At 42.0% G+C, this 18,736-nt stretch overlaps 2 protein-coding genes across 12 annotated transcripts in view; one reads left to right on the forward strand and one right to left on the reverse strand.

The window, feature by feature from the left end:
- MAPDA (N6-Methyl-AMP deaminase) overlaps positions 1-18,736 on the reverse strand; it is a 57,413-nt gene that overhangs the window by 3,645 nt on the left and 35,032 nt on the right. The window contains exons 1-12 of one of the 11 annotated variants that reach the window (XM_031672875.2): positions 16,334-16,468; positions 15,987-16,243; positions 15,608-15,667; positions 13,392-13,620; positions 13,021-13,151; positions 12,457-12,517; positions 9,056-9,143; positions 7,043-7,124; positions 5,076-5,202; positions 3,962-4,042; positions 1,916-2,054; positions 201-301 (exon numbers count right to left, since the gene is read on the reverse strand). In XM_031672875.2, the coding sequence (XP_031528735.1) occupies positions 201-301; positions 1,916-2,054; positions 3,962-4,042; positions 5,076-5,202; positions 7,043-7,124; positions 9,056-9,143; positions 12,457-12,517; positions 13,021-13,151; positions 13,392-13,454 (873 nt within the window). In that variant the 5' untranslated portion in view covers positions 13,455-13,620; positions 15,608-15,667; positions 15,987-16,243; positions 16,334-16,468. The other 10 variants (XM_072962595.1, XM_072962591.1, XM_072962592.1 and 7 more) reach the window with 10 other exon arrangements.
- On the forward strand, positions 16,254-18,495 carry LCMT2 (leucine carboxyl methyltransferase 2). The gene has a single exon (XM_006201781.4). It carries the CDS (start codon positions 16,370-16,372, stop codon positions 18,431-18,433), a length of 2,064 nt encoding a protein of 687 aa, XP_006201843.1. The 5' UTR covers positions 16,254-16,369; the 3' UTR covers positions 18,434-18,495.

Raw genomic sequence — 18,736 nt, forward strand, 5'->3', positions numbered from 1 at the left:
GTACCGTCCAGGACCTGCCCCCACAGAGCCAAACCAGAGACATGCTGGCCTTTTGCAGCTTCTCATGCCCTAATCCCCTCTCACTCCTCTACTAGGGCATCACCCCCAGGCATGCAAGGAGGTCAGCTAGGTAGTGAATGTCTACCCAAGGCAACTGAGGGACTACAAAGGAGCAAAATATCCCACAGAGAACACCTTACACAGATCACGGCAGGATGGGCAACGCTGTACCAGAATCCAAAATGATGCCGGCCATAGCTCGGAACTGTCTGACTTTTGACGTTTGAGGTCAAACAGAGTTCTAGATGAAGGAGGGAAAAGGAAGAAGCCTCTTATAAAAAGCAGGTTAGGAGACTCACTCGATGTTCACCAAGTAGACACGAGAAATCTTTCCAAACTATGCTAATTTTCAGTAGTTCATTACTTTACAAAATTGACCTTTCCTTACGTGTGAAAATTTGCAGTCCAATTAGTGTAGTTGTGTGGGAAATACATGCGTAGTTTATGTGTAGCAACCGTACCAGGCAGGGAATTAACATCCCCTTCACAGCCACGTGCTTCCTCCTTTCTTTTCCCACAATGGAGAGGAAAGAGGAGTGTGATAAGCCAGTCTCCATGAAGAAGGTAGGGAAGCAGCGTGTCAGGGGAGCAGAAGGAATCTTTGCAGGGCTGCTGCACTTCTTCCTGGTCTGACAGTGGAGGCTAAAATAAAGGTAAGAAAACAGTAGCACTGCCTGAGGGTTTACAGTAACACAAAAAGCCAAGGGCAGAAACAGACTTCTTCCGTGGCTTCAAAGAAAACCTCTAAACTCCTTTACTCAGATAACCATCCATTCATTGCCTGCTGCAAGTATGTGCTTCTTAAGGATGACTTCTACGATGATCAAACTCCTGCCTTGAAACGCTCCCCATACTGGGCTCCCCCAGCAAGACTAAAACACTTCACTGACTTGATGGACGGTGTCTGCTCACATGAAGAAGGGCACAACACCGGGCCACTCAGCCTGAGCAATGGCTAACCCAACCCCACCACACCAAGTGGTTTCTAAGATTCTCTAGTTTTGTGGATGTTTAAAAATTTCCCTAAGAAAAAGAAAAAAAACCTCACCCATTATGAACTGCTGAAAAACTCTATAAGTGGTTAGACAACACACCTACACAAGTGTTAACTGCAAACTGTTAAATACGTAAGTTCAGCCAATTCATCATTTAGTAAAAAGCAGCCAACTGCATCTTTCCCTGTTCCCTTCTCCAACCATCCAACTGAAAGTGGTTCTCTTATCATTCTATCGGCCTGTTTAATTTTCCTCAAAGAATTTAATACTGACCGTTTTCTCGTGTATTTGCTTGCTGTCTTATCTGTGCTAGAACTTAAGTTCCTTGAGAAAGAAACCTTGTCTGTTTTGTTTACTGCTCTATTCCCAGCAATCTGAACAGTGACTGGAGCAGAGGAGGCACTCCATGAGTATTTGCTGTGAAGTACAAATAGCTCCAGGTATACACATGTAGACAAACAAGGGTGTGATGGTCAACAGACACATAATAATATGACGGGAATTTTGCAGAAGTATTAATTTTTAAATAAATGTCGCACACTTTCATAACATATGTTAGTTTGGTTAAAGGCATTTCAAAACACCAGATGACCCTTATTCCTTCAATACAATACAGAGTTCCAGGAACTGAGGAAGGTGGCAGTGAACCAGACCGACAAGGGCCCTGCTCTCATGGAGCTTATATTCTAACGGGAGCTAAGACTTCCTGTTACTTAAGTGAGGCTGAGAAAGCATCAGTTAATTTCTAAGTGACATTTGTATATTTAGAACAGTGCTTTTCTCCATACGGCCTGCAACCTGGGAACTGGGGGAGGAAGAGGCAGAGGGTTGTCTGGAGGACTTGAAGCCTTGAGCCTTACCGAGTGGTATCTGGTGCTGCCTCACGAAGTCCACCAGATCCAGGGACCCTCCCTCAGAGGAGCTGAGAAACGTCCCATGCCCGATCCGATCCGGAAGCAGATCCAAGAGTACTTGGGTTTCTTTTTTTTGGTTTGGAATCTCAAAGAAAAGAGAAAGAGGGAATCAAAAATCCTCTTTTGATGGTTCTTAAAAGTACTTTTTTCTATACCCAGAGACTGTTCCTCTGGAAGGTAATGTGGACATTCTGGGAAGCTAAGCAACTCACACCTTACAGTTCTCTCCTTTGCCTTTTATCTTTCCACTCATTTCCTAATGTTCCTCTAGATCCATTTCAGTGATAATAACGATAGAGTCAATAATGATATCTAAGGACCTATTTTGTGCCCTTTCACGTACATTCTCCTTTAAACCTCACAAGAATTAAAGTATTAATATGAAGAAATCAAAACTCAAAAAAAGTAAGTAATTTTCAAAACCAAAACCTTACAACTTTGTACGCTTGTGTTCTGTGTTGTGTGTATGTATTCATATGTATTAGAAAAAGGCCTGGAAAAAAATATATAAACACAAAACTACTAACAGGAGCAACTGGTAACCAGAACTAAAGTGGGAAGGGGACCTTCCATTTTTTATTTTTTTACTTCTACTTTACACTACTTCACACTACTTCTCTACACTTGGATTTTCTTTGGATAGATATAACTTTTATAGTTAAAAATATGAAGCATTAAAAAGAAAAGTTGTCTAAGCTCATAGAGCTGGTGAATGAGAGACATGAGGGCTCCGCCTGGCTCCGCCTGACTCCAGGCTCAGACTCCATCCACCTATAGTGCGCCTGTGCTCTATCCTGACAAGGCTCGCTACGTACCAACCACAACCACCATGAAAACGTCTAGCTGTGCCCTTCACCTCCTAGAGACCCTAAGTGGCAAATGACCATAAGATGTTGAAATGAAATGTTTTATAACCAGTGGATCAAACAAGAACAGCAAGAGAGGCCAAGGTAAAGAGCAGGTTCTGATGCTGTACACAAAGACCAGAAGGAACTGGCCGCATGCTGGCTGTTCCAGTATACTAACCAATGGCTTCAATCTGGCATCAGGTCAACTAGAGGGTGTCCTCTGCGTGAAAGATCTTTTTGATCAGAGCGTGGAAACATGGATCCTAGATTTTTAAGTTCTGCCACTAGATTACTGACTCTCTGCTTGTAGATGTGAAAAACACCCAGTATTGACAAGAAGCTCCAATTTTTCCCCAGTCTTTAAATCATGATCCCATCTAATACTCAAAATAACCATGCGAGGTAAGCAGACTAAGTATGACTAAGTATCCTTTCCTGCTTTCAAGAAACAAATCCAAGTTCATCAAGTTGTAGACATTAATTTTGTACAGCATTTTTTGCATGTCAAAAAAAAGAAAAGAAGTAATTAAATAGGTAGAAGTCCTGAGGTAGAAAGTAAATCTATCTGTAAAATGGGGAAACGTGCAGGAGAGTTCCTTGTCTGCCTCACAGGGATGCGCTTATTCAGCCTGTTCTCTAGCCACGACCTGTGCACTATCTGTCTCTGGGCTCATGCTGCAGAGATCAGTAGAGGGCACCTGATCTGCTGAGCCTTATAAAACGATGATGAGCTCCTTCCTTTCTTGCCAGCAGCGTATGTGATACATTTAGGTCCCTTCCCCTGTGAGGACAAATGAGACAAACTCATGCTTTTCTCAGTGTCAGCTTGCCAATAAGAAGGCTGCTGATGGAAAGTCAATGCATCTTCTCTAGACAGATGTCGTTAAGCTATTTTAAGGACACAACTGTAGTGCAAGTCAACAGCCACCCCAGGAACTATAAAAAACAGTGACACGAGGGACTAAAGCAAGTCATGCCTTTATCATTATAATGTACACAGAAATATTTCTACTTTCTCCATCTAAAAATGTTTTTCCAGGTTTACTTTTAGTCATTTTATAAATGACTAATGAATACTATCTTCCATTAATTATTTTCCATTGTAATCTACCCTCTCCAGCCTCATTTGACAATATTTATTTACCTCTGAAAGATGCAATGCCAACTTCAACCCTGATTTCTTAGCTTCTAAAAGAGGTTCCAAGAAGTCTTTTGCTTGTCCTGCCTTGAAGATAAAAGTTGAAATGAGGCTGTTTGAGTCTGGGCAAACTGAAGAGCTGGGTATTCTGTCTCAATAAACAAAAGAATAAAATAATAGCAGGGAAAAAATGGCAGATTGACTCATTTGCACATTTTGTCTAATGTGCTACATTAGGGAATTCAAAGCTGGCAAAGAACAGTCTTTTGCACTCAAGAATCTTAAATCAAGTTTCAGTGAACTCGAGATCAATCAGCTAAGCTAGACATAACAGTCACCAAACTTTAGTTCTGGAAGGATATGTATTCAAGTACTGCTAAGGAGCAGAACTCATCTGATTCAGGAATCAGCATGATTAGTAAAGAAAGCTTCTATCAAATGGGCAGATGAAACAAGGCCAGAACAGCCCAGGTTTAGACAAAGCCCTAAGAACCAGTTTCCTGGGACTCTCTAATTCAATGGTTTTCAACCAGGGGCAATTCTGCTCCCCCAAGGGACATCTGGTAATGTCTACAAACATTTTCAGTTGTCACAACTAGGAGGGTGCTGGTATCTATTGGACAGAGGCCAGGGCTACTGCTAAACCTTATAATATACAGAATTATTTGGCCCAAAATGTCAGTAGTGCCACAGTTGACACTGTGACAACAGTGTGACACTCTGTTTGAATCTGACCTTCAAGAAGCTCTAGGCCAGCCTTTTTCAACTGGGGGTTCTGTGAGATAATTAAGCCTTTGCCATAATTAAGCATTAGACATGGATTGTATATAATGAGTTAACTTTTCTCTTATGTATGTAGAATGTGTACCACCTTCAGAAAAATGAAGAAAATAATCAAAGTCATGCAATTTTTTTTTCTTTTTTAGGCTTAATTCTTTCACAAGAACCCTGATTGAGAGCAGCTGTGCAGACATTCTGGTCATCCAGGGCAGAAGAGCGCTTCACCCACACAGAGAGTCTGCTGGACCTCTGGAGAAGGAAGGATGCTCCAAGCCAATCTTTACCCCACACTTTGATTCCACCTTTTAGAAGGAAAATGTATTTTGGAAAAATAACTTACGTTAGGGTCACCACTGAGGTCGAGGCCAAGAACTGTATCCTCAGAAGAAAGGAAGAACTCTTCAGCAAGTTTAACAGTCTCCTTGGCTACTGAAGGGCCACCTCTTCTGTCTATTGACATCAAATACCTTTAATATAAGAAAAACATAGCTGAAAACGAGTACTGCGCGGATGAAAACGACAACCCTGAGTATGGCAGGAGAGCGGAGAGAGACGCAGGCTACACGGAATTCATCTTACTGGGAAAAGTCCGGCCTGACTGACGTGACATCTTTTTCCACCAGAGTGAGTGAGACATAAATTCCTAAACAGCACCAAATACCTAGTTGGTGTTCAAAATAAATTGGAAACTGGATCTAATCTAGAGGCTTAATCAATCAGATCAGATTGAATTTTGGGGCAAAAGGATTTCATAGGTGGTGGTGGCTCTTTCATTAGGGGGCTTAGATACATATTTCATTAAAGGTTACAAGATTGGTACTATTCTAATTCTAAATGTATCCAGTAGCTGATACAAATTCATTCTTCACACATTCGCTGGAATTCTACAAGGAATCTAATACCTGGAGAACCCTTGTTAATTTTCCTCCAACATTTATTAGTTTATCTATTTATTTACAAAATAAAGAAATCCCTCCAGCATTTATTTATTTTCAAAATTTAGATCAACTATATATAAAATGTAGTGTCTTTTCTTTTTCAGTTAACAATTTCCCCTGCCATTAAATAATGTTAGAAAACAATATAAATCGTATGCACATAACATAATGTAATTATCCTCTGACTGCTGGACATTTTAGGATGTTTTCTACTTTTTGTTATAAATAACATAATGGAGAATCTTAACATTAATCAATCTATTTCTTTAGGATACATTTCTAGGAAAGAATTACTGGGTCACAGAGGAAAATTATTTTATAGATCTTAATACACAGTGCTCTTTAGAGATGTTTTTATTAATTACACATGCTCACCATCAGCTCAAAAACACTGGTTATAACCCTTTTATGGGGGGAGGGGGGCTATTGATATAGCGTTGTAATATTTCTTTTTTAAATTATCTGATTTGTGAAGTTAAACAGTTTTCTATACATTTACTGGCCATTTGTATGTCTTCTTTTCTGAGTTCTCTTCTTGTCTTTTGTTTGTTTTTTTTTATTGGGGTATTAGCCTGGTTAAGCTTAATTTTGAGAGATATTATAGGCAGAAACTATACGGTTAGCTTTCTTTCTTCAAGGACTTACTAAGCCCTGATTATCTGCCAGCTCTGTGCTAAGTACTAGAGGTGCAGGGGTGAATCAAAAGACAAGGTCCCTGACCTCACTGAATTTACAGTCTTGTGGGTGAGTATGCACACACAAACAAAACAAGAAAATTTCTGGTCCTGTTAAGAAGAGTGCTGGAAAGGAAATCAAGGGGGTGAATAGAGGATTTGGGGAGGCATTTTAGATAAGGGGGTAAGGAAGGCCCCTCTGAGGAAGCAACAGCCACACTGAGACCTGGATAATGAGAAGCCAGCCATGCAAGGATATGGTGGAAGTGTGTTCTCAGCAAAAGTAACAGAAAGTACAAAGGTGCTGAGGTGGGATAGTCTTGGCCTAGTTGAGGAACAGAGGCCAGGTCAGTGCGTGGTAAGTGACAAGTGGTCCAGATGAAGCTGTTGAAGTAAGAAAGGCAGCCACATGGGACCCTGGAGGCCACAATAAGAAGTCTGGATTTTAGCTCAAGAGTCATGGGAAGCCATCCTTCACCAGGGCAACAGGACTCAGAGCTTTACTGCCACACGAATAAATTCAGAATTGCATTCTTAACTTTAAATGACAGAGTTCTTGACTGTTTTTTTCTGTTATAAGATAAAAATCAGTTACTGGTTGATTTATAAAAGTCCAATATACCCATGATCGAAAGAGTACATTTTTCACATTCTAGTTTTTTAAATGGTGACCACTAAGGTACAAGACTTCTCACCTAACATCAATGTCTATGTTTTCTTCTTTGGACTGTTTTATACCTTCAAGTATAGATTCCACATAAGTCTTTTTAGTCATTCCTGGAAAGGAAACAAAGAAAATATTTGTAAAGAGATCATCAACTATTTCATCCTTCAGCAGTAACATCCCTATGTGAACAATTACATTTTCACTTCATGTGTGACAAGGGTGTGGTTAAAGATGAGTTATGGATACATTTTTGTAAATGCTAACTGTACTTTAATAAAATTGAAAAAAATGAAATACTAGGAAAATGAAATAAAAAAAGACATAAACTAAAAATACGAGCCTGTTTAAAATTATTCTCAAATTCAACAGACATAAAACTACTCTCACAACTTGGTATGAAAATTTTAAATGCTTGTTCTAACAAAACAAGAATTACAAAATTCCTTTTCTAAGGCCTGTCCTTAAAAAGATACCAAATTTTTTTTTTCTCTATTAGCAGAATGTTTTCCTGTTGGCCTAGGAAAAAAATCTTCTTGGGTTCCTTTTCCTTCAGCCCTGCTCAGGCTCAGTATTTCTTGCCCAGGGCAATAGAGTTGTTCTTTCAAGTTCAGGTGTTCAAGTCCTCCCCTTCTGTGGGGCCCTGAGAAAGCTCCCCAGAACAATCTCCTCTAAAATACTCTCATATCCCAATTATAAAATGCTTACTTTTAAGTGAAAAATCTCTAGGAAAAAAAATGGAAAATTATAGAAAATAAAAATAATCTGTAATCTCACCATAATAACCAATGTCTGTTTTTCTAAGAGTGAGTGAGTGTGTGTGTTGTGTGTGTGTGTGTGTTGTGTGTATGTGTGTTTACATACGTATGTATATGTATATATAGTTTTGAATAGATGAGATGCTACTAGGTATATACATATCCTGTTTACTCATTTAACATTGTGTTCTGAGCATGTCTTTTATGTCATTAAAGTGTCTTTGCAACATTTTTTAAAGTTTTTTAAAAAATTCTTTCGGGGGAGTAATTTGATTGCGTGATTGATTTATAATGGAGTTATTGGTGACTCAATCAGGACCTCATACGTGCCAGGCATGCACTCTACCACTGAGCTAAATACCCTCCCTGCTTTTGCAAATATTTTTAATGGTTGCCAAATGTTCCATTAATCTTTATTTGACTATTCCCCTATTGCTGCTGACTTAGGTTAACATCTTCCTTTGAATCTCCATTTGAACTGGCTCTAAGGATTGGCAGTTTCCTTCTCTCCTTCCCTTTTACTACCCTCACCAGCGTAACCTGGAACTGACCCTGCGGTTTAAAAATGTGAAAAAAGAATCTTCTGTTTGTCCCATGTCAACACTTACTTTACTATATGTAGTTTCAAAAATTTTACCCACTGAATGATGCTGGGCTACACGTGTCAGGATGCAAAATGATCTGAACACAAAGTGCTAAGAGGGACCCAATGACACCATACAACATCTCCTGATGCTGCTCTTAAGGAAAGGGGGTCCCAGGAAATTTCTGCAGACCACATCTAGGTCTGCCCATCTCCAACCAGAGAGGTTTCATCACAGCACAAGTTCCTCCTAGCCTATGATAGATACCATGGGTCCCTGAGAAGAGACTGAATAACCTTCATTTCAGTGACTGTCATGAAACGTGATCCTGCATCCACTCAGTAGCACTGTCTCACAAGTACCTTGACATGGGAACGAGAATCAAGTGTCTATTTACGACAATGTAACTATAAGGAACAGGTGTTCTTTTCCCAGAGTGAGAAAAACAAGTAAGAATAAATAAAAATTTTGCAGGTCTTTTTATTTTCCTTCAACAGACAATACCTGACCTGATTTTTTAAGTTAAAAATAACTCACTCAATAACATACATCATTAATGTATGTCAGAAGATCTGGACCCTTGAGCCTACTTACACAACAATGTAAAAGTACATACTTCATAGTCTCAACTTGCAAACACATGGATGATCAAAGCATAAGAGAAAAAAGATAGAAATCTCCCAAGAAGCAATTAGATTCCACCTGTAGCATTTTCTCCTCTGGGGGTGCTCCTTATTTCCAGGTACTTGACACCATCATCTGCAAATTCTTTAATGACATCTTTTGTGACCTGATAATGAAGACAATGTATGCAATATTGAATGTTAGCATACGGGTCCCAGTGAAAATGCCAAGTGCTAAAGCTTTATTTCACACACTAAATTTGATTTGCAAGGAGCGCTGGAAGTGTCCCAAGGGTTAAGATGAACTGCTTTGTCACAAACTCAGTGCAGGCTGTGACAAAACCACATTTCCAACAGCTTCCCTCACCCCCCTCATTCTCACGTTAAATCCAACTATGCACATCAACCTCACCTTTGATTTCTCTTCTCTCCTTTAACCATTTCTCTATTTCCCAGTGAACAGCAGATTGATAAAACAGAGAAATGAGGCAAAACTAAAACCAGTAAAACCATCTATGAGTGTGTAGTTACATAAGGAAATAAGCAGCTAAAACGATTCAGTGCTACCGATGCACCATTTATAGTCATGGCGTAAGGTTCTTACTCAGGTTATTTAGGTATAAGTTGAATTTTTCAAGAATTTCTTAAGGCAGGGCTCAATTTCCCCCAGAAGTGTTTAGGAAAATTCCTCTTGGGCAAAGAAAATGGGTGACAAATTTAAGTAAAGCAGTATTCAATTTACTACAAAACTCAACAATCCAGAAATTACTAAATGACCAAGATGAATAATATCTAAAGGTTGAAGGCACATTTCCCCTCACTGCCATCAATCCTAAAATATATCAAATCTAGAAGAAAAAAGAACCAGGATGGAGGTGCTGTGACAACCAGACCTAGCTAGTCCTTCCAGACCTTGGTATCCTAACCTTAACCTGCTTTGACCACATGCACGTGGGCATCCTGGCAAAGGAACAAAGGTTGGCTGGTTGTGCAGACAGTGCCTAACTGGGTGATACCGCCTTGGTGGATTCATTGCAGTCCAAGGTCTGGGCCTCATCTTTTTTCTTTACACTAAACCCAAAAAAGGAATTTATTATAACATGAATGTAACAGGTGGCTCAGATTCATCAGGAGGTCTGCAGAATCAGCCTCAGAGGTGACACAGCTCAGGACAATACAAAAGCATTTGAAATCATCTGGTACCCCTGGACCAAGTGAGACACCACTGCCTCTTCTACTACTGAGCACAGCCCTGTGGCCTCTGCACCATCACCACAGGCACTACACCCCAGGGGACTGCTGTTCCAGGAACTTTCCATTGCTGCCACTGCCACCACCAGAGTGGGGACCTTGTCTTTGCAGGGTGAAGAACTGGCATCTTATCATTGCTCCAGAACTGAGCAGACCTGAGAGGCCAACTCACCCTACCCCAGCTCACAGGAGACTAATGTAGAAGCCTGTTTGTAATGTATGTGCATCAACAATGAGGGTGGAAGTGAGGGTGAGAAGTGACAGTCTTTCTTGGTGACTGAAGTGGTCTTACCTACTATCCAGGGCACCCCCTTTTCTGGAGGGGAGGGACCTGTGAAACCAAACAGAACAACAGGAGGCTGCTGGCAAGCACAGGCTAAGAGCAATGGGAGGAAGGTTTATCTAGGCCACAGCAAGGTCCGTGGAATCATCTCTACCCCACGGCCAAGAACACTTCCCTATGGTCCACATCCACATCCATGTCTGCCAGATTCAGCCCTTTCTACTCTATGCAGCAACAGGAACTGAGGGCAACTCTTGGCTCTATGGGCTTTTCTCTCCTGTGCTCTGGACTGAGAACGTCTACTCAAGTTCCTTCTTCAAAGAGAGTACATCACAAGCAGTTACGCTCACGCTTATCCAAGGATTGTAAGACTGCACATCTTGAATGAGAAAGAACATGGGCTCTGGAATCAGACAAAATAGTCAATTCTGCCACTTACTCTAGGTGTGTGATCTTGAAAAAGTTAAACTTAACCTCTTTAAGCCTCAGTTTTTTTTTCCACCTGCAAAAAGGGAAAGCTAAAAATTCCCACCTCAGAAAGTAGTTTTGAGTATAGTCACAATTCAACCCTGTCTCTCTGAGATGACACCCAGTCACCTTGACTAGACTGTTAAGTGATCCCCATGCACTCAGTTCCACATCTACAAACAATCTCTTGGCTTACTCCCACACAGGGTTCACTTATTATATGTAAATATTATTAATTTCATTCTCTGGGGCATCTCCCAGTCATCCTCTGAACCACCTGCAGGTGCTCATCTCAACAGCACTAAGTCAAATGCTACAGAATCTTAATTCTTCACCTCATTTAATAAAGCTTTTTACCAACTTTGAATGGAATCAAATAATGAGCATGGCATCATTATATCCATGGAGCTCTCAGAATCTAAAATTTTATCAGTTCTGCTCTGTTACACTCAACAACAGAAAGTGAGGCAGAGCCCCTGTGGTGGTCGTTCCTAGCAGGGTTCAAAGGTATCTGTTGAGGGGCTGATCAGACAACACTCCCTTGGGTTCCTATAAATCCCTGTGCATGTGTCTAACACAGAGCTGACCTCATGATGCTGGATTTATCTGTTATGTGTCTGTCTCTCCAACCTGACTATAGATTCCTCAGGGGCAGGGACCATGTCGATCTGTCTTTATATCTCCCAGTCTTTAGCACAGTGACCGGAACACTGTGGGCACTTAGCCAACTTCGTCGCACTTAACTTTTAGAGTTAACCTTCCCTGCAAAGGTGATTCATTTACCTAATACTTATCATGAGGATCAGTCTCAGCCAAGGAGGAACATTCTTGACCAGTCAAAAATTAGCTCTCTAGAAACACAGATCATACTTTTCACTTTGCATTTTTTCTAATAGTTTAAGAACACTGATAGGACTCTGCTTTTCTCCAATTACAAAGATTTAAAAATGTTATCCTGGTCAGATCAGTGACACAGAAACCAGTCTTTCATGTCAGACTCTAGTATTATAGAGCTTCAGGTAAGGAACACAGTGGCGTCCTCTGGTCCTTCATCCACAGAGGGAAGGCACAGTTTCCCCAGGGATTAATCATTTACTCTCCAAGTACCTCTGGAACTTTTTCATTCTCTATAATGTCCACCTGGGGAATTTCAAAGTATCCCAAGCAATGCAGGTAAAGCCTGTGGTCAGATATTTCATATGACATGTTATATATGGAAAATAGGATGAGATTTTCTCCTCCACATTGTCCACTATCTAATAGAAGATTTTGATCTTGGTTCTTTCCTCATGTCTCTTACAATGAACTAGTCTTCTGATATTAGCTCTACATTGCTTTTTAAAAGAGTTGCCATAAAAAAAAGCAGAGAACATTTTTCATCAGACTCTTGCTAACAGCAAAAGGTCATGTGCATCAATAGAAGGGCATTAATTACTTAATAAGTTTTAAACCACTCTAAAAATTGCTTCATTTCTCACCATTAGAATATCTTCAGGGCTAGTAGTAAGCTGATGAATAATTTCAAACATCTGGAAACACCTGCAACACGAAAAGTTTTAACATATTCAGTCATCAAAAATTTCACTAAATAAGAGACTTTAGGCTAATAGTAATTACATATTTATAAAGAACTACAGCAGAGGTTTTCAAAAAATTACATTGTCTTTACATTGGTAGGCTAAACCAATGACTGAAAATCAAAGGTTTTACCTTTAAAAGTGGGAAATAATGGTTCCCCTTTTCTACCCCCTCACCTGTATCCCAAGCCATTAACAACAAACAGGGAAAAAAATAAACAAGGCTGTATTTTCAAGTCTAAAAAATATTCCAATAGCATAGAACTTCACAAATAATATAAATCACTAAAAATACCGTCAACAGTTTGACAATTGGAAAAAATGCTGTATGTCAAGTTATACTCTCTGTACCAGGTGGCTACCCTGTCCCTGTAACTACGAAAATCTGAATCCTTACATACTATTCACCATCTCAAAATAGTGATAGAGAAAGAAAGAAGTACGTCCACAACCTCCCAAACTCACTCTTCTAAAGTTCTTTTCTTTCCCTTGTCAATCATAGTCATCTGATGGTGGATTTTAAGACCTGGCTTCTTGGCTATTAATTTCTTTATAGTGTTAGAACTAATAGATCCATTCAAGTGGGCATGAAGTTCCTAAAACAAGAGAAGACAATCAGTAACAACTTCTCAAGTATCCACTCGACTCCTCACATCACACAGGTACTTGATGTTTGTAATCTGCACTAGGCAAGGCGGGTGCAACTATATAACTTTAAAAATCTACAAAGTTTAACAAATTCTATCTACAAAGTTGACTTTTCTTTTGTGAAAAGAAACAACACAGAAGTCATTAGAATTAGCAACCACTACATAATTCTGTGGTTGAATTCTCACCACTTTAGGTAATTCTGAGTAAAAGGCTGTCTTCCATGGTGGTTGTTCTTCTGCCTCCATCATGATTTAGCAGAATAACAAGGTCTTTCTTCAAGCACTTAATTCTTGGTATGAACAATAAAACGCACTTCAGTCAGTAAGCTCTGTGATCTTGAATTTCCTTCAGACTGCTTTGCTTCCACCCGTTTTGATAAAATAAATTGTGGAGTAACTCTGGGCTCAGCTCCACCTACTTAAACAAATGTCACCATTATCAGATATTGACGCAAAAGCAAAGAAACAGGTTTTATTAATTTATTCCCTTAAAGACAAAAGCTCCTCCAAAACTAACTTAAGTGAGCTAACAATCTGAACTGGAAATAAGAAAGGCTGGTAAGGGGTGGATTAAAATCTGACATTTAGTAAGGTATATTCCTTTACCTATGAGCACTTTCTAGAAAACTACTTCTAAAATTAGAAATTGATAAGGCCTATTTTGAACTGTTTAAAATATATAAAGGAAGGGCAGAGGCACTGGAATCAGATGGACCTAGCTTAATCCTTTCTACCAGTTCTGCCCTTGAGCAGCTGTGTGGCCTTAGTCACTTAGCCTTCTGGCTTCACTTTCCTGATTTGTAAACATGGGATAAAGCTGCGATAAAAATGCAGAGTAGCTGTGTAGATTAATAAAGTAATTTAAATCCCCTTCTTCTATACATCCATATAATCCAGTGACTACCTTTAACTCAGCACTTTATCACACTGTATCACCGATTTACTAGTTTTTCTCCCTCACCAGACTACACAAACTGCCCAAGACGTTTCCTTGAGATAAGATCTTTCTACAATTGTACGAATATTTCACCAAGTTAGAGCAGGGCCAGAACCAGGTCTCCTGTTCTCCCAGAGTTTTTTCCTCCCCCTCTCCTCCACAAAAGGGAACTCAGAATAATAAAAACACTTACTGCTATTTATTAAGCACTTAGTATGAGCCAGACATTCTGCTAAATGTCTTAGATGGTAATTTTACTTAATTCTCATAACAACCCATGAAGTACTGTTGTCCCATTTTACATAAGAATAAACAGACTTTTAAAAAAAAACCCAGAAAACAATAAGGTACCCAAATCACAAATTTTGCTTCATTCTTTTTCTTCTTGAATCGTTTCTTGATCTGCTCTTTACCAAAAATGCAGTATTTCTAACATGTTATGTACATTTTTACTAACTTGTCATTTAAAAATTCATTCTATAGGGCTATATATATTTTTCAAAGTCCTACGACTCTTTTTTTTTTTATTTGACCCTGAATCAGTTCTGAGACACCTCACAAAGCAGCACTTAACTTCCTCATTTTAGACATGAGCATCTCAAAGCCCAGCAAGGTCAGGGGAGTCCTTCTCCCAGTCCCTTCAGAGGCAATGCCCAACTCATCAGGCGTTCCATGAGACCCATCTGCCTCACACTGAACTGACAACAGCCACCAGCTTTATCAAGATAAAGGAAGCCATCAGGCATGGATTTCCTCTATTTCTCTCTACCCTCCTTCACATTTAAACTTATCTTTATCTACACCCCTTATCCTCTCATCAGTCAGAAAAACAGGATTCACTTTCTTGTCCCCAAGGCTTATTTGTGCCCAGGATCCCATTCCTTCCTATCTATTCCAAGTCATTACTCCACTAGCTAATCTTCTCACTTTTCTGTTCCTCGGCCTCTCTCTTCACTAGCTAATTTCCCTCAGGGGACCAACATGTAAGTACAATATTTGCTTCCACCTTTAAAAAACAAAACAAAACAAAACAAAAGACAAACATTCTTTTATCCAATATTCCTCTTTACTGCCCTGCCTCTTCTGGGCTAAATTCCGAGGACGGCCTCCATTTACTCATCTCCCATTCACTGAAACATGGATTCTGCCCTTAATGCTGCACAGAACACCAGACCTAAATGACGCAGTTCCAGCATCCAAATCCAAACTGGCTGGAGTCCAAAAATCGCTCTTAGCCATTATGAGTTACTACCCCAGTGTAGCCATACTTACAGTCATCCTGATTTTCTTCTCCATCTCAGCCCCCACAGTCAGTCACCAAATCCCAATTAATAAGTTATAAATTTCCTAAATATCTTTTCAAGCGATTTCCTACTGGTGATGACACCCAAACACCCAAATTAGAAATTCAGTGGTTATTTTAACCCCCCAGCAATACTCAAACCATATCGGAGGGAAAAATCACCTCTTCTCCGTGATCCCCTCTTCCGCAGACATATTCAACACCATCCTAGAAGACAGAACTCTGAAAGTGGAGAGGAATATCATTTTATAGCTAAGAGGCTGAGTGGTTTACTTACTGTCAGCTTAGCACAGAGCTGGGAATACGATAATCAAAAGTATAATTTATCGGGTGAATCACAACTTTGGTAAAGGTTTCTTCATTTTGCACCTGGCCTCACTGACTTGTTTCCACACTTAAATGGATCTCTTATTAAATGCTCGTAGAACGACCTCTTTTCCTTGCCCTCCAAAGTCAGTGGTTCTAACCTGCTTTGCCCCTCCCAGGCACTCAATACGGATTCTGCCTTCCAAGGTCTGGTTGTCAGTTCCCACAGACTCACCTCTTAAGGAATTTATCAACAGTTGAGTCAACTATGAGAACTTAGATAAATTTTCACTTCAGACAGGAAGGCTTGTAGAAAAGCGACAACCCGCGCTTCCCTGACACAGCCCACGTGTCCACAATAAGCCGCAGCTGGCCGTCTTCCTGAGAAAACGCAGTCTCAGAGAAATGTCAATCACAGCCGAATGTCAGCACAAGCCACACCCTCCTCAGTTCTGATTGGGGAGGTGCACTCTTTCCGGAAGTGACGCACATCTGTCAGAGGGGGAAGAGTCACGAGGAGGGGGTGATTTTTCAGTACTGAAGTCTGCGAGGTGGATACTCAAGAACGAAAGAGCGGCTCACCACGGTGCCAGACTGCCGCTCCTGACTCTCCTGGCCATGGGCCCGCGGAGCCGCGAGCGTCGGGCGGCGGCAGTGCAGAGCACCAACGACAGCAGCGCCCTCAGCAAGAGCTCCCTGGCCGCGCGCGGGTACGTGCAAGACGCCTTTGCCGCCTTGCTAGTTCCGGGGGCCGCGCGCCGCACGCCTCTCATCCACCGCGGCTACTACGTCCGCGCACGCGCCGTGCGGCACTGCGTGCGCGCCTTCCTGGAGGGGGCGTGCGCGTTCCCCGGAGCGCCTCGTGCCCAGATCCTGTCTCTGGGCGCCGGCTCCGACTCACTGTATTTTCGCCTCAAAACTGCTGGCCACCTGGCCGTTGCTGCCGTCTGGGAGGTAGATTTTCCGGACGTGGCGCGGCGCAAAGCGGAGAGGATTCGAGATACGCCAGAACTGTTGGCGTTAACCGGGCCTTTCCAGAGCTGGGACCCCACGTCCACGCTGTGCTTTGAGAGCTCGGACTACCGGATCCTAGGCCTGGACCTGCGGCAGCTCCAGCGGTTGGACCAGGCCCTGTCCGCCGCGGGCCTTGACGCGGCCGCACCGACTCTGCTCCTGGCTGAGGCCGTACTGACCTATCTGGAGCCGGCTAATGCCGCGGCCCTTATCGCCTGGGCTGCCCAGCGTTTCTCCAGTGCCATTTTCGTCATCTATGAGCAGATGAGGCCGCATGACGCCTTTGGCCAGTTCATGCAGCAACATTTTCGGCAGCTGAATTCTCCCCTGCATGGCCTGGACCACTTTCCTGACGTGGAGGCCCAGCAGCAGCGATTCCTTCAGGCCGGCTGGACTGCCTGCAGTGCCATGGACATGAATGAATTCTATCGCTGCTTTCTCCCCGCAGAAGAACGCCGGCGCATGGAAAACCTTGAACCTTTTGACGAATTTGAGGAGTGGCACCTGAAGTGCGCCCACTATTTCATTCTGGCCGCTTCTCGAGGAGACGCTGTCTCCCAAACTCTGGTGTTTCCACCATCAGAGGCCTTTCCTCGGATAGATCCTGCTTCCCCTTTAGGAGTCTTCCCAGCCAGTGTAGTGACCAGTGACAGACAGGGGCCAGACCTGAAACGATATGGCCATGCTTCTGTCCTTTTGAGCCCAGGTATTATTCTCAGTGCAGGAGGGTTTGGAGAGCAGGAGGGACGGCATTGCCGAGTGAGCAAGTTTCACGTGTTCTCAAGATACTGTGACTTTGAATGGAAAGGTAGCCAGATACGCAGCTGGGGGACTGGAGCTCAGTGGGATGGACGCCTTCATCACACCATGACAAGACTTTCAGATACTCAGGTTCTGGTTCTGGGAGGGAGACTGTCCCCAGTAACTCCAGCCTTGGGGATTCTCCAACTTCGTTTTTCTAAGAGTAACGAGAATAATAACACTGAGGACCTAAATGTAGCAATAACAAAGGCGGGTCCAGAAGAAGATTCCACTTTGTCTTGTTGGCGCCATTCCACAACAGAAGTGTCTTATGAGAATCAGAAGTATTTGTTTGTGTATGGGGGTCGCAGTGTGGCAGAACCTGTCCTGGGTGACTGGCATTTCCTCCATGTGGGGACAATGGCGTGGGTCAGGATCCCAGTGGAGGGAGAAGTACCTGAAGGTCGGCATTCCCACAGTGCCTGCAGCTGGCAAGGGGGGGCCCTCATTGCTGGAGGTCTGGGTGCTTCTGAGGAGCCGCTGAGCTCTGTGCTCTTTCTGAAACCAGTCTCTTGTGGATTCCTCTGGGAATCAATAGTTATCCAGCCTCCCATTACCCCAAGGTACTCCCACACAGCTCATGTGGTCAATGGGAAGCTTCTGTTGGTCGGAGGGGTCTGGATTCATTCCTCCTCAGTTCCTGGAGTGACTGTTATCGATTTGTCTGCAGGATTGAGCTTTGAGTATCAGATTGACACAACGTGTGTGCCATGGCCATTAATGTTGCACAACCATACCAGCATCCTCCTTCCTGAAGAGCACCAGCTCCTGCTCCTTGGAGGTGGTGGGAATTGCTTTTCCTTCGGCACCTACTTCAACCCCCATACAGTGACATTAGACCTTTCTTCCTTAAGTGCTAGACAGTAAGGACTGGACTTTTAGTATATTCAGGACCAACTAAAGTAAACAATAAAGGTCTCCAAAAATAGGATTTGACTCTGGCTGTAGATATTACCACTCCCCTGCCCCCCTGCCCCTTTTTCTTCTTCATTAGCACTGCTATTCAGTACAGAAATGAAAGAAGTTGTTAAAACACATACCAAAATTCAAAAAGATTGTACAAAAGTAAAACAAATAATAGGCCTACCTGAAGAGAGTGGTCATATAGTCCTAGAGTAGCAGTTGGGGGCCCTTTGGATCCCTGTATCTAGTTTACTGGTCTTCCTCCCA

The sequence above is a fragment of the Vicugna pacos genome, chromosome 6 (genome assembly GCF_048564905.1).
Source record: "Vicugna pacos chromosome 6, VicPac4, whole genome shotgun sequence".
NCBI lineage: Eukaryota > Metazoa > Chordata > Mammalia > Artiodactyla > Camelidae > Vicugna > Vicugna pacos.

Bases quoted from the DNA above. Each gene is read 5' to 3' on its own strand.
- LCMT2 (XM_006201781.4), top strand. From the start codon at position 16,370: ATGGGCCCGCGGAGCCGCGAGCGTCGGGCGGCGGCAGTGCAGAGCACC.